This window comes from Pongo abelii, chromosome 14 (assembly GCF_028885655.2).
Source record: "Pongo abelii isolate AG06213 chromosome 14, NHGRI_mPonAbe1-v2.0_pri, whole genome shotgun sequence".
NCBI classification, from domain to species: Eukaryota; Metazoa; Chordata; class Mammalia; order Primates; family Hominidae; genus Pongo; species Pongo abelii.
In genome coordinates this window covers 100,737,670-100,754,307 of record NC_071999.2, presented here as the reverse complement: position 1 = coordinate 100,754,307, position 16,638 = coordinate 100,737,670, and the positions used below count along the sequence as shown (strand labels likewise).

The window sequence follows — 16,638 nt, the reverse complement described above, 5'->3', positions numbered from 1 at the left end:
TGACTCAATCTCTATATAAAGCTGAACTCGATCTCTAACCCCTCTCTCCACCTCAGAGGTTGGGATAATATCATATGACTCAAAACTCCAACCCTCTAATCCGACGGTTGGTCTTCTGGTGTGACCAGCCCCTATTTGAGTCATCTTGTTAGCATAACTATCAGAGCTCACTATAACAAAGATACTTCTATCATCTAGAAAATCCCAAGGATCTAGACCTGGAACCTGGCATGGAGGCATTTTGGGAGGAGGGGAGGAAGTCTTGGCAAATCCTTGATTACAGTCTTAATTTCAGTCTTGTCTGTATTAGCAAGACTGAAAACCAACAACTTGCAGTAACGGAACTGATTCTTTGAAAAAATCAAAATTCATCCATATAATGGAGTTCTATGCAACTGGTGAAAAAAATGGGACAATTCTAGGTAGGGCTACAGAATAAATTGCTGAATGTGCAAAAGTCTGTATGGTATGCTATGATTTGTGTTTCATATATGTTTATATGTGCATGGGGCCATTTCTAGAAAGATAACTGGTAACAGAGGTTGGATTCAGGAAAGGGAAATGAGTGAGAGAAGGACTTCTTTTCCCCACCTTTTTCAACTTTCTGATTTTTGAACAATGTGCATATATTAGCTGTTTAACAAGAAGAAAACATTAGAAGGTTTTTGCATACTTCTTTGAGGCTACTGAACGTAACTTATAACTTAATATTTTCTTGATTACCATCAGTCACTGTCATGAATACCTTGAACAACAAATCTCTTAAGAGTCTACTGAGATACACAACACACGGCTGCTTTCACCTACACTAAATGACCCCAGGCTGCTGCAATTTGAGTGTTATTGTCATTTCTAGTTTTCCTATCTTTTCCCAGTTGCTTCTGACTACTGTCAACATTCCCTCCTCTAGCTGACTAGAAACTTCTCTTTTAAATTGGTACTTCTAGTTGTGGCAGGCCAGAAACCAGACACATGGTCCTATTACAGGACTACACAAAATAAAGAGAAACTGCCTCTGTAAGAATTTGAGAAATCCTCTTGTAATTGATGGTTTATGACAACTACTTGACTAGTCAAGATTTTTACACACTACCAAGTTCCATACAATTGAACAAAGAATAGGCAAGGCATTATTGAAGTCACTATGGGCACTTCTATTATATAATTAATACTACACTGTTAAGTACAGATTTGGAACATTTTCAGCATTGTTTTCATTCACTCAAAAATATTTTTGAGCATCTAGTATACACCAGGGAGTGTCCTAGTATTAGGCATACAGCAATGAACAATAGAGACAAACTCACTTAAAATTTATATTCTAATTTGAGAGATGACAAAGATAAACCAGCTAAGTACGACAAACAAAAAAAAGGGATAATATGATAGAACTAGGATGGGGGAATAGCATTAGATAGGATGGTATGGTTAATCAGGGTCTGATCAGAAAAGAACCACTAGGATCTAATACACATACACATACACATATCTTAATATTCAAAATAAGGGACTTATTATAGGGATTATGGGAGGTGGTTTCTTTTGTGTCTGGCAGTTGGAAAGGGAAGACATGGGAAATGGGGGAAGCAAGGAACTTGCTAGGATGAGTAGAACCTGCAGGAACTGAGTGGAACTTGTGAGGATGGACTGGAAGCCATACAGGTCTCTCACTGCCTCTAATCCTCCAGTGTGAATGATGGAGTTGTCCAGCAGAAGCTGGCACCCTTTGTCAGAGTAAAACGCACACCTGGCCCAGGAGCCAGAGAAGCTGAAGGAGCCACTCTGGCAGGAACTGGTGTTCCTGTGGGCCTGGCTACTGTCCCACAGGCCAAGATGAGCCAACAGATAAGCAATAATGTGGATAAGCTGCAACAGTGCCTTGTGCCTTGTCTGGCCCTTCCACTTATAAAAAGAATCCATATCTGGCTGCTACTTTACTTCTGCCTTCTATATCTTGTATCAAACATTTCTTATGGCCTACATTGTCCTGAAATTATGCATGGAAGAGAATTCTGTGGAACCTATCTCCAGGTTGACTAAACTGCACCATATAAATCCACCACAGATGGTGAGTTCTCTAAAAGACATCTGAGCTGAGAACATGAAGGATGAGGATTCAGCCCTCCAACCATGCCAAGATTTGGAAGAGAATGTCCCAGGCAGAGAAGATGGCTAGTGCCAAGTATCTGAGGCTATGATATAAGCTAGATCTTTTTCTGATGAAGGACAATGAGGCTGGGATATGTGTGTGACAGAGTGGTACAAATTAAGAGATAACCAGATCATATGGGCCTTGCAGAACATAGTAATGAGCGAGGACTTCTTTTCCTAAGTGCAATGAGAGGCACATGGAGGGTTTTTGTCAGGGAAGTAGTAGTTTGATCTGATTTATATGATTTTTAAACTTTTTGAAATAATTTCAAACTTACAAAAAAGTTACAAGATTAGCACAAAGAATTTCTGTATGCTCATCATCCAGATGATTTCCATTTTTAAGAGATTGTTTTGGCTACATTGTGGAGAATGGCCCTAATGGGCAGGACCACTTCTTTCCTCACCTCCAGGCTTCATGGCACTCCTACAGCACAACACATATGATGCTCCTGGAGCTGTGCAGAAGGCTGCCCAAGTGTGGAGATGGCAATATTACTTAGAGAGCTATTGCAAGAAATCAAGCTACGGTGCTTCTACCACACTACTTTCAGATCAGAGAGGAAAACCAATCTCATTATTTTAGTCTCAATTCACAAATACATATTGGAATAAAAAATGGTATTACCTCTTCATATCTGGCTACTTCTAACAATCATATCAATTCTCAAAACAAACAAAAAACAACCTCAATGATTTGATACCACAGAAGCTATTTAAGAAAATGTTTCACAGATAATTCCAAATTTCCAAATTCCAAAGAACGTGCAGTCTCCTAGAAGAAACATGCTGAAGGAGCCCATGTTCATGCTGATAGACAGGTTCTAGTCTCATTATTTTAGAGATGATCTCAGATTTGTGTATCTCCTATGTTCATCAGATGTAACTTACTTTACTGGAGATAATAAATAATTACCCTAAAGCAAGCTCTTCTGCCTAGATTAACTCTCCTGCTAGTAATACTGTCTGGCTAAAAGGCAGGTTCAAATACTGAAGTGTGCTGAGGTCTTACAGATATTCAAGCTCATGTTCTGATTTTAGCACAATTCCAGTTTTAATGTTCAAATCAACAGCAAAAATTATGATGGATAGCAATTCAATCTCACTAAAACACAGCTAATACGTGTTCCTTAAATCATGAAGGTAAAGTGGAAAAACTAAATAGTTTGGTGACCTTAGAGAAATCATTTATTCTCTCTTATACTCAGTTAAATGGGAGCTTGGTTATTACAATAGAGATGAGTAATAATGAAGGTAAAATGCCTGGTAAAATGCATCACAGTAGGCACCCATCTTATTATACACATGTCAATAAAAATAAACATCTATTTTTTAAGGGAAGAAAAGAAATGCTTCTTAATAAAGCTCTGGATGAACCATTTATCTTCTTTCAAAAAATGTAAAAACACATAAAAAAGCATTATTTGACAAAGAAAAGTAGAAAAGATTTTTATCTTTAATTAGAGTTTGCAGTATACACTTAACTTTCTGTAATCTGCAGTGGTGAATCTCTATGTAAACATTCAGAAAAAGAGGGAATACTGTGTCATGACTTATGAACTATAAATTTTGTCCCTGATTACTAGTCAAGAACAGTTTTATACATTTATTAACAACTACTTTCCTCCACTTAACAATGGCTCTTGAATAACAAAATAAATTATCAGCAATTCCAACCATAAATTTAAGAATTAAAGTTTAAAAAACTGGTTAGTTTCATAAACGCAAGCAGAGTAATAAATTTCATATATGTTCATTGCAGTTACTTATGTTCTTTGAGTGAAGTAACACAAAGATTTTTCCCTTCCCCTTTTGGCAAGTTCACAAAATTCATGAAAAGGCTTCACCTTTTTCTTTTTTGCTTAATTTCTTTTCTGCATCTCAGCTGAACACAACAGACAATAGCTGGGGTTATTAGCGAGACATGATAAAAGAAAAGGTTATGACCACTCAGACAATCATGTATACCTAAAACATAACTCAGACTTTCTAGTCTTAACCTGTAGCTCTAACGTACTAAATGATTTACAAAGAACTAATAGAGAGATGATTTAATGAGCAGGTTGAACTTTGTCATTTTGGGTCACAAACACATATTCTGCCCTGAAAATGAGGCAGAATACTAGTCATTTCCAATGAGACTAGGTACAAAAGAAAAACAGAAACGAAGCCATAGATATTTTTAAGTTGCACTACATTATTTTAACTATTCAATTAAAAAATTTAACTGCCAGATCAGTGCACTGTTTCTTGCTTAAACACACAGTAAATAGATAGAAAATATTTTTAAAATAAGTCAGAAGTAAAAAGGAAAAGGCCTGAACAGCTTGACAAACAGCAACAGAATAATTTCCAATCAGTGACTATTAATGGGAATACTCATTTTATACAGCGAGTATTGACAACCATTTAGCAATTCTTTAATCAGGCACTTGATATTTTTTAGCAGCATACTCAATACTGGGGCATCACACACACACACACACAAAAGTATGGCTTTATTACAAAGGATTCAAGATGGCAACTACTTAGAATCCAGTGCCAACACGGATTATAACAAATCCAGTGAGTGTTTTGTTTTTCAATTATTCAAAGAAAATTTAATCCTGATTAAGTATCCTTGGGCAGGAATTCATGGGTAGTTGATGACTGAAACCAACATTTATGTGAAATGCTTCTGTTAATTTAATCTGTGTATACGGCTTAATTATGATTGGGGATTCAATGTAAGAGAAATGAATTCTATTGGGATCAAAATTTCAGTACCATATCACATAGTACCTTTTCCCTTCTTTCTTTTTAAACACATAAACCTGCTTGTCCCTTCACCTAAGTGCTCAGATTTTAAAATCCTTTGTCCTTACAACCCGGGTAATGTATTTAAGTTTTATTTTTTCATAAACTGTTTGTCAAAAACCTTTGCTAATCAAGCTAAAACCTGAACTAGAGCCAAAAATGGCAGAAAAAATTGGAGAATAACTCCACCCACAAATAAACAAAAGCTTATTCATTTAACTGTGAACCTATTTTATATTCATTTCCTGAAGTAATTTCAATTCCTTTAAACTCAAATATGAAATACATTTTCCTTAAAGCATAAAAAGCAGCAGTTTTAAAAATCAATGTATTACACTGATTTCATAACTGGACTAGTTTAGATATTTATAAGCAAGTAATCATTTAACTGATTACTTTTTATAAGACTATTAAACCTGAGTTAGCTATTAAGATGAGGCATTATAAGTGGTGAATATTTTACCAAAATATCATATAGTTATTTTTCACATTTATTTCCATATAGAAATTGCTTCAATCATTTTATAACAACACTTTCTTCAAAGTTTGTTATTTAAGTATATTTCAAAACATTTCATTTATTACCTTTTTTTTCAGTCTTGGTACTGCTTAAATGCAGTTATATAAATAACATGCTCTGCTTTCGCTGTTCAAATTTTCATACTAAATGTATGAAAAAAAGTCACTGTATTTGGATCCTTATTGCACTCTTTTAACCAATTCACTTTTCCTCTCAACAAAAATCAAGTATCAGAAATGAGGGCGACTTTTGTGTCCAGATGATATGGTCAGTGGTAGTGTTACCGAAGAAAGTGAAGAAACTTCCCAATATAGACTGTGAGATAGAAAGAGTCTGTAGAGAATAACCATGGAAACAGACTGGCAAAGTATAACACCTATTGTAATAACCTGAAAAGAAAAAGAAAGGAATGCTTTTACTGCATGCAGAAATAGAGAAATAATATTCAATTTATTATGAATCTATATATGCTTTTTATATAAACACAATACTCTATCTTTCATCTTTACCACAGGTACATTTTATCAAAAAAATTTTCTGACTAATGCTCAGAACTCTAATTGTTTAAGGATAAAAATCCCTTTAACAGTTATTTTGTAGATGACAAAGTAAGGCACAAAAGAACAACTTGCTAAACCATTCTCTCCTAAGGGTATGAACTACAGACAAGAGTTTCAGTAAATAAGAAAAATCAGGTTCCTAGCTAATTTAGTAACAGGAATAAAGCATGCTCCTTACCTGAACTTTAAAGAGTACTCTAAAAGCCCTTTCAAAAATTCTCAAGTTGCTTCTCTATTTTTGTAGACTACTGTCCTATCTATTCACCCTTTGTAAATACCTCAGGCTCAATAAACATTTGTGCATTCAGGCACATACTGCATTGCTTGTAAAGGGCTCCTGGCAGACCTCTATTTTGAAATGATGGAGCCATTCACCTAAGAAGGTAGGTATCAACACAATCAAAATGCATCATACTTGAGCATGGCACTCTGGTTTGTAGTCTGTTAAATAACTAGACTGATTTTTACAAATCTTGATTTTTGCTATTATGTAAGAAAAATTTTAATCATTTTTTAAAAGGTGTATTATAAATTCTCTAATTTATAAAACAAAATTTCTATTTTAAAATTCTCTATTATAGTAGAATCAAGAAAAGCTATCTCCACCATTTTGCTTATAAATATTTTAAAAATATTTTAAACTTCAAATTTATCTGCTTACTGGTTTACTATTTTGTTTCAAAGTTTTAAATAACCCAGAAAATGTCTTAAAAAATAAATAGGTCCCTCCTATTTAAATATTCTCCCAATTAAGACAATATTTTCATTAAAAAACTACTTTGATCATGTATATTTCTTACCTTGTCTCTTTGGTAGTCGCTAAAAATGACAGAAATGCATGCAAGAACTGGATGGCATAAAAACCACAAGATACAGCCCTGAAACAAATGAAAAAGTGAAATAAGTACAGCTGTGTTTTTTTTTGTGTTTTTTTTTTTTTCCAGAATGTACCAGATAAAAAAATGTTACTAGCATTTTTAGGTTCTGATTAACCTCAACAGGCCTTTAGAGGAGAGCTTGCAATAAAATGTAGAAATAAATTTACTGTTGCTGTGACATTAATATTTTGCTTCTAACCAAATGAGTATTTTTGGAGTATTTATAATCTTATATTTATAAATCTGTTGCATACACATTTTGATACACTACAAATTATTAATATAAGTAACAAATTATTAAGTGACAAAAGCAAGGCACAAATGTGTAATATTCCTGTAAAAAGAAAAAAGAATGTACATTAATATTTGCATGCTGATACACAAAGAACTCCTGTAAAAATACATGAAAAACATTAATAGTCATTACCTGTTTGAGGGGTAGAACAGAGGAGGGGGAACTGGGCAGGTAAGAATGGGTAACTGTTTATACTTTTCAAATATTTTTCTATTCTTCCTTGAACCATGGTAATGTATTCTCTTTTCCAAAATTAAATTTGAAATAAAAAATAAGTTAATAAATAGTAGCTGTTGAAATATTTGGTACATTGAAGATATAGGGAGAAAAAAACAAGATATAGAAAAATGTTTAGTATGTTACTATTTGTATAAAAATGAAGGGAAATATATATAGGTATATATACTTAAAACTCCAGAAGGATAAATTAAGAACTAATAGCAGCAATTGTGTGAGGAGGTGAGAATAACTTTTTGCTACTCCTTAAATACTTTTGGATGTTTGATCCTATTGAGAAAGTTAAATTAAAACATAAAGTACTTTAAATTTTGCACTGCTTTAAGCATAAAGCAAAATAAGAGGCCAGGTGCGGTGGCTCATGCCTGTAATCCCAACACTTTGGGAGGCCAAGGCGGGCACATCATCTGAGGTCAGGAGTTCCAGAACAGCCTGACCAACATGGAGAAACCCCATCTCTACTGAAAATACAAAAATTAGCCAGGTGGGGTGGCACATGCCGGAGACTGAAACAGGAGAATCGCTTGACCCCGGGAGGTGGAAGTTGCAGTGAGCGGAGATCGCGCCACTGCACTCCAGCCTGGACAAGAGCGAAACTCCATCTTAAAAAAGAAACAGGCCGGGCGCGGTGGCTCACGCCTGTAATGCCAGCACTTTGGAAGCCCGAGGCGGGCGTATCACAAGGTCAGGAGGTCGAGACCACCCTGGCTAACACGATGAAACCCCGTCTCTACTAAAAATACAAAAACTTAGCCAGGCATGGGCACGAGTTACTTGGGAGGCTGAGGCAGGAGAATGGCATGAACCTGGCAGGCGGAGCTTGCAGTGAGCCGAGATCACGCCACTGCACTTCAGCCTGGGCGACAGAGCGAAACTCCGTCTCAAAAACAACAACAACGAAAAAAGCAAAATAAGAAAATTAATGCCTAAACACCTCAAATACATATAAACTCATCAAACAATAAGCACTACTGTCCCTGTGAAAAACTCAAAGGCAGGATGACATCTTCTTGTCTTGCGCTCAGAAGCCTGAAGTTGGTTCCTAGGGCTGCAGCAGCAGCTTTGCAATGCTCAACACTAGGAATAAAGCAGGAATCTGGCTCTCCTTCCATAGCTGCCTCAGAATAACGGCCAATAACTCTGGACAAGGTGGGCTGACTGAACAGAATCAGTCTGATGAGAATGCTGGTTTGCGGCGCTACAATGAAGGGGTATGGATTCTCTCAATCTGACAGAAAAATGAAACCTTCTAGGGAGGGAGGGTTCTATAATGTTACTGCTCTAAGCCTTCTCCTGTATAGAAAAAAAACTGAATTTGCTTTTAGATCTCACTAGCACAAGAAGGACAAGAAAGGAGGAATAAAGTGACACGATCTCATGTGGATGGAGTGAGGCTGGCTGAAACACATGGACTCAGCCTCCTGGCTCCAGCTGCTTATGCTGAAGGATAGCTCCTAACTGTTATAAAACACTGCATAACTCTGAGAATAACAGTTTATAGTCAATTAATAACTGTTGAGAAATCCAAACCATATTTGATTTTAAAAATTTAAAATTCTGGTATTACAGAAAAAAATGTAAAATCCCTATTGATGAAACTATGAACCAGGCAAAACTGACCTGCAAAGAGTATATGGAAAATACTGTCTCACAGGTCTTGTAAAATAGGGATAATACCTACATCACATAAGTTGCTAAGGTTAAATGAGTTGAACCACATAAAGAACTTATGGTAGTGTCTGTCGCATAATAGAAGTTTTTTTTTTTTAAAAAAAGAAGGTCTAGCCCTGTCACCCAGGCTGGAGTGCAGTGGCCCAATCTTGGCTCACTGAAGCCTTCAACGCACAGGTTCAAGCAATCCTCCCATCTCAGCCTCCCGAGTAGCTGAGACAACAGGTGCTCGCCACAAAGCCTGGCTAATTTTAATTTTTTGTAGAGATGGGGTCTATGTTGCCCAGGCTGGTTTCCAACTTGGGGGCTCAAGCGATCTGTCTGTCTCGGCCTTCCAAAGCACTGGGATTATAGGAGTGAGCCACTGTGCCCAGCCCGGAAGTTTAATAAAAGTTAGCATGTAGTTGTTTATTAACTTCCCAAAGAAACCAGAATGAAGTGGATAATCAGAATAAACCATTTTCTTTCCAAACCCATACTTTGGCAAATGTGATGTAGAACTCCCTTTTGAGTGTACTTCTCTCCACTGTGATGATCTGATAGAGTCCACAGCCTAATGACAATGCTAGGCAAATTCTTAGAACAATTAGGAGGATCCCTGCTAAGTTGTGGTGTGAATGGTAGCTATGATGACTGGTATCTTCAAACTGTTCCCAAAGTAGCAAAACACTCTGCAAAAGAAAAACAATATTACATTTAGGAAAAAAAAATCATACCTCATTACAATATTTTTTTCAACTCTTTAATAAACATCCCTTTAAACATTATATAAACATTCCTATCAGACCATAGAGGTTGTTAATTAATAAAGTACAGTCTTTTCATCACTCTAATACCCTAAGCTAGACAAAATGAATTTTTATCAAGTGAGACCACAGTAAAGAGATTTTTAAAAAATTCTATTGCTGCCGGGAGCGGTGGCTGACGCCTGTAATCCCAGCACTTTGGGAGGCCAAGGCAGGTGGATCACCTGAAGTCAGGAATTTCAGACCAGCCTGGACAACATGATGAAACCCCATCTCTACTAAAAATACAAAAAATTAGCTGGGCGTGGTGGCAGGCACCTGTAATCTCAGCTACTCGGGAGGCTGAGGTAGGAGAATCACTTGAACCCAGGAGGTGGAGGTTGCAGTGAGCTGAGATCGCACCATTGCACTCCAGCCTGGGCAATAAGAGTGAAATTCCATCTCAAAAAAAGGGAAAAAAATAATTCTATTGCTGTCATGATTCAAATAAGATATCTCTAAGGATGAAAATGAACTGAAGAGGTTAAAAGAACAAACTTTCTCCTAAATCTATTTCCTTTTTACTTCAACATCATTGAATGTAAACCGTTCTGCATTCAAACTGGCTATCTCAGGGTAACTTTCAAACATTTGAGTGTTTTTTGTGCAATTCAGAAATCAAAAAGTCAGAATTGTTGATTTCAGACTTTATTCTTTTTCACAGTAACATCCCTTGGTAAAGGACAGCATATTTTTAATATTCACTATAAATCCTCAGGGCACTGTTATTCATCACTGTTTATTGACCTTTTCTCCCATGTTGCTAACAGTAAAAAGCTCAGCTAGTTCCTCATTAAGCTATTCTGTTTATTACTATTCAAAAGAAATTAGTGTCCATGTTGCCGCCATCTTTACTAAACATCAATCACTTAACTTACTCTAACGTTTTAACCATTACAACACATGTCTGTAGCTCTCTGCACTTCTTTCCTTTGTCAATTCAGCCAGCCCTCAGAATTGAGTCTTCGGTGACTTCCAAGAACTTTTGGAAGACATCGAAACTCAATATCAAATCCAATTATTAGGTTTTATGGGGTTTACCAGCAAACTCTTGCTTTCCTCATTCTCACATCCTCCATACTAATTTTACTCCTGATACCATTCTTGTTAGGTAAACTCCTTTGTCACTGTAACATGTGAAATTCCTTCTTGGGTTCAATATTTGCTCTGTTACTGAAAGTGTTATTCTTCCAAACCACCAAATTATACCCATCTGATTTCTCTTTTTTTTTAGACAAAGTCTCACTCTGTTGCCCAGGCTGGAGTGCAGTGGCATGATCTCAGCTCACTGCAACCTCCACCTCCCAAGTTCAAGTGATTCTCCTGCCTCAGCCTCCCGAGTAGCTGGGATTACAAGAATATGCCACCGCAGTTTTTGTATTTTTAGTAGAGATGGGGTTTCACCATGTTGGCCAGGCTGGTCTCGAACTCCTGACCTCAGGTGATCCACCCACCTCGGCCTCCCAAAGTGCTGGGATTACAGGCGTGAGCCACTGCACCCGGCCTCCCATCTGATTTCTTAACCTACATTTCTGAACTTCACTTTTGCAACACAGAAGTGCTACCACAGAGCTACCACAGCCCATGGTTCATATTTTTACATATTCAAACTTCCCTGTTTTCATATACATATGCTAATATGTGATCTGTATAAAATATGTATGTATTTGTATAGTCTCTGACTGCCTGTCTGATCTGCCTTGTCTGGGTTGTTGAAGATCAGAGCTATATTTAATGTATTCTTCATAAATGTTCATATAAACTCTAGTGTAATATCATCTCAGTTCTCAATTCATATTTGTCTATGACAGTAAATTAAAATTACAATGAAATAATAAAAATGAAATTTTTAAAAAGAAATAAAAAGTGAGAATTTAACCTGACATTGACACTACTCTCCATAAGTCCTGGCTCAAAAACATTAAGTTGGTAGAATCTCAACCTTATTTTAATCAATTCTTCTAATTCAATTATTTCTCATCATCCCCTTTCCTGGCACTACCTCCTTTCTAAATATCACCACCTGTGATATGGTCTCTTTTTCAAATCATTCATGTAAATTCAATACTCCTATTCCACTCAAAACCTACTATATTAAATAAATACTAGGGATAGAAAGATGAATAAAGCACTGACCTCATCCTTCATTAATACATTTTTCAATTTATTTAATGCATTAAACTTACATTATAATGTCCTCTACAGAGCCTAAGTATATAGTTCATTTTCATCTATAGCTAATGCTCATCAAAAACTCAGTACAAATTTTTATCTTTATACCTTTCTTCTTAATTTTTACAAATCCATTGAACATAGGCATATGGGTATCTTAGAATGTCAATACTATTAATATAGAGGAAAAGAAAAAAAAGGCATGCAGGACCTTCATAAAAGACCGGTTTTGTTTTTACATTTGCTTTCAAAAACAAGATCCCATTCTTTTTTAGTCTATATTTTGCCCTTTAATTAATCTTAGATAATCACCTGAATTCTTTTATGTACAAAGTAGCCAATCCTAAAGATTCTTGACAATGGATAAATCTCAAATTCATGGACTCACTCATTCAGTGTTAAGTACTTACCATGTGCTAGAGAAATATGAAAGAAAGCTATTATTAAGTAGGAAATAAGACTCTAACCTAGTATTAAACATACTGCGCTTAAATAAGCTGATAGGAAGCTCAAATTCAGGTAAATTATAATTAAATTCTGCAATCTACACATAGTAGCATCCAGATAATTAAGATTATTTGATCTAACACTCTTTAAATTCATACTTTAAAAATGACACAAATTGTAGAAGCTCAGAAATTTCAAGAAAAAAAAAATGACGAATTCCTCATGGGTCCCAGGTTTCAATTTTGAAATGAGGTATGCTCAAGTTTGCATTTCTGAGGATTACTAAGCAGAAACACTGAGTATCAACACTCACCTGTGTCATGACAATGAATACTGCAATGCCAGTGGATGCAGGCGTAGAATCCCACTGGAGAGGTCTGCTTTGAGACTTCTTCATTCTGACTATTGTCCAACCCATGCATAGACTCAAAAGTAAGTATAACATCTGAATTTGGGAAGCGATGTCAAAAACTAATGGGACATGAAAATCAATGTCAACCAAGTTTTCACAATATAACAAATTTAGTGCTTTTGCATTAAGATGAGAATATCTTTTTCTTTTTTTAAACCACAAAAAGCCATTTTCAAAGAGAAGCTCAGGAAATTCATTAAGAGATATTCGCAGGTAATAATTCTAAAGATTTAAAAATTGCCATAAATTTTGCATATATTTATAAAAATAGTTAAAACAGCAGCAATACTATTTAAAAATACATATATATGCCCATACCATACGTCCATTAAGACCAACCTTAACTCTCTTCGTTTCCCATTTTTCTTAGCTTTTCTAACTACATAATCCTGTTCTCTATAACTCACTGCTTATTAAAGCAAATTCTAAATATGATTTCTACAATGTGGAGAATACTAGTACCTTCATTTCTGGGTTAATTTTTTTTGATGGCTGAACTATAATGGAAGAGTATTTTCTAAAACTATTAACAAGAAACAATACAATGAAATGCATAGCTCCCATAACATCCAAACATTGGCTTTACTTTCAGAATCCTGAAGACAAATGAGAAGCTCCATGCATTAGTGTGATGTGCCACCAGGTGGCCATCACCTGCACTGCAGGGGAAGCCTGCTACTTCAAACAGAAAAGATGTATCAAAACCACCTGTATCCAGGTTAACACTACAAGAAAACAACAAAAATCTATAAATGCTTCAAGTTCCATATATATATTTAATTTATGAGGTAGCATTTAATGATTTTTAAGAAAGCTTATCACTTTTCTTCACAGCGTATTTTGATGTGAGCTTTAGGCTTTGGGTCAGAAATAGAAAAGAGTCAGTTATAACAGAGAGTGGAATTATAATAGGAAGAAAACCTTCAGCTTTGAGGTAAGAAAATTTAGGTCTGAGTCTAGTCTCTACCACTCAATAGCTGACTGACATTTGGAAATATGTTTCATATCACTGAGCCCAGATCCTTTATCTGCAAAATAAGGATACGAAGACCACTTTTCTATTGAGGATAAGATGAGAGAATGTATATAAATATGCCTAAAAACAATGAAAAGGCAGAGTGTGGAGACTCATGCCTGTAATTCCAGGACTTTGGGAGGCCAGGGTGGGTGGATCCCTTAAGCCCAAGAGTATAAGGCCAGCCTGGGCAACATAGTGAGACCCCATCTACAGAAAAGGAAATTTAAAAATCAGCCAGGCATGATGGTATGTGCCTATAGTCCCAGCTACTGGGAAGGCTGAGGCAGGAGGATCACCTGAGCCTAGGAGTTTGAGGCTGCAGTGAGCCGTGACTGTGCCATTGCACTCCAGCCTGGGCTACAGAGTAAGAACTCTGTCTCAAACAAACAAACAAAAAAACAATGAGGAGCTGTACACATTACCTATTATTAAGAAGAAACTAAGTAAGACATATGGGAACTTAAACTGTAATCCTGTTCTCAGTCAAGCTGATTCTAAACAACTTTCGACAGAAAATTTATACTATGACAAGAAATTTAAAAAAGCAGATAGCAAGTGTAAAAGCTTTTTAAAAAATGCTCAGAAAGATACTCACATTCTGCCAAACTTCCCATAAATGGTACCCCTATTCCATCTTTGGAGTAACTGAGGAATTGAAGAAGATTAGTGTAAATTACAAATGTGAAAAAAATTGTTCATTATCAAAGCAAGCATAATTTTGGTGGACTAATTAGGATTAATTAGATGTAATGATGAACACAGTTTTAGTGGTTTTGAGTTACCTGGAGAAATGAATGTAATTAGCTAAAGCTGAACCAGCTTGTAACAGCAATGCAGTTGTCAGAACCTTTAAAATCATGTGCATGGGTCCTCCTTTCTTAATAGCCTGCCACAATGATTGAGCATAAATGCAAGCAATCACAAAGTACACTAGGACTAGGAGGAAAAAGAACTCATGTAACCCTGTGAAGAGAAGAAAGGGAGTTTGCTTCAGTAAAACAAAACCAGTTATCGTATTGGGTTGCTTTCAAATCTCCCTGTCAATATATTTCTAGAACTTGTTTTTTAACTGGAGTCATAGCATTCACCTTTGTAAGAGAAAAAAAATTATTAAAACTTAAATAATTTTGTACCTTGGGGCAAAATTTTACTATAAGAAAGTAGATTAAACCAAACTAGTTAAGGTCAATCTGTAAGAAAGCATAATGGTCAGGGGAACCCAAAGACTTATCATAAAATCACAGTTTTGTTTGAAAACAGTAAATGAAAATAATGATTTCAGCATTCAGGTGGATATACTTTTACCCCCAAAGTGAATTTCTTTTGTAAAAAGTTTAGAAATAGATTACCTCAGTCAATAATAGTTTAATATGCCCTGACAATGCATCTCAAAGTGTGTTCTCTTGCCCAGCAGCATCACCAGGGAACTTGTTATAAATGCAAATGCTTGAGTGCCATCCAGTTTTTGAACTATTGAATCAGAAACTCCAAGTAGAGCCCAGTAATCTGTGCTTTAGTAAGCCCTAAGCATGATTCTGATATAGCTAACACGTGAGGACCACAGCTCTGGAATGTCCCAATACCTTGAATTTCCATTTGGACAAACCTTCAAAATATCTGTCATGTCCAGAGATCTCTTCTGAGGCAAACTGTCTGCAACTCTTGCCAAAAAAAAAAAAAAAGTCCTGTGGCAATCATGCGACTCCATGCCAGGACTGGCTGAAAATTATAACACCTAGCCAAATGGCTACCAATGCAAGGGGCCAACAACGTAGCAATTCTGAAAGCTAAGTTAGGCTAATCATCTTCTCTTAGTAGATCAAACTATAAAGCAGACAGGAAAGAGGCCATAGAAATTGAAGTTGAAAGGAGCTGATGTTGGGACAGGCCAGAGGAATCAAACTGAGCCATGATAAAAACCAAAGTTTTGAGGGAGTAGAAATTACAAGTCAGGAAAGACAGATGGCTGGCAAAGAACAAAGAATGTGCAGACTTTATATTAAAAATGGAACCAGTCATTACAGCAGCCTCTAGTGCCTACTAGCAGCTTTTTAGTACAGTCTTCATGTAACCTATTATAAATGTCACTTTTTCTGTGTTCATGTGAAATCTTTTGACTGAGTCTCCATTTTTCAGAAATTTCAAAAATTTTTATAATAAAGCAGCAGGCTAGCTTTCAGTTTAACAGCTAACATTTACTTGGTTACGTGTCAAGACAGTCCCTAATATTAAGGCTTTTACATTCTATCTAACACCTGACTGCTCTAACAGCAGTGTGAATAGAGCTGTCTTAATTGAGTCTATGGATGAACTTTCATTCCAATAGCGAACACCAAGCCTGCTCTAGTTTCCCATTTGGGTAAACTCCAATTAACAGTCAGAGAAGAAAATATTTCTATTATGTGGAAAATAATTTTGTAAAAGCAATCAGAAAACACAAATCATAAGAATCAATAAATAGCTCAATCATGCTTTTGGCCTCGTTAGGGGGAAAAAGCAGCAAAAAGTATTTCTGCCACTGGGTGTCTCTCCTGCTCTATGAATATAAATGTGGACAGTTAACTTTTCTAGTGCAGGTGAAAAAGCATGTTTAGACTTCAGGAAGGGAAAAGAAAGAACATATTTTCTTTTTAAACACCTTACACAGAAAAGCATTCCAGCCTTAGAAATAATGGCAACATAATCCTGGGATTATT

At 36.0% G+C, this 16,638-nt stretch overlaps 1 protein-coding gene across 1 annotated transcript in view; it reads right to left on the bottom strand.

Moving 5' to 3' along the window:
• Positions 1 to 3,589: 3,589 nt before the first annotated feature.
• The window catches only part of GPR180 (G protein-coupled receptor 180), a 28,677-nt gene continuing 15,628 nt past the window's right edge, over positions 3,590 to 16,638 (bottom strand). The window contains exons 4-9 of the mRNA XM_002824365.6: positions 14,725 to 14,905; positions 14,538 to 14,587; positions 12,826 to 12,983; positions 9,588 to 9,779; positions 6,828 to 6,905; positions 3,590 to 5,856 (exon numbers count right to left, since the gene is read on the bottom strand). Coding sequence (XP_002824411.1) covers positions 5,698 to 5,856; positions 6,828 to 6,905; positions 9,588 to 9,779; positions 12,826 to 12,983; positions 14,538 to 14,587; positions 14,725 to 14,905 — 818 coding nt within the window. The 3' untranslated portion in view covers positions 3,590 to 5,697. The remainder of the gene's footprint in view (positions 5,857 to 6,827; positions 6,906 to 9,587; positions 9,780 to 12,825; positions 12,984 to 14,537; positions 14,588 to 14,724; positions 14,906 to 16,638) is intronic.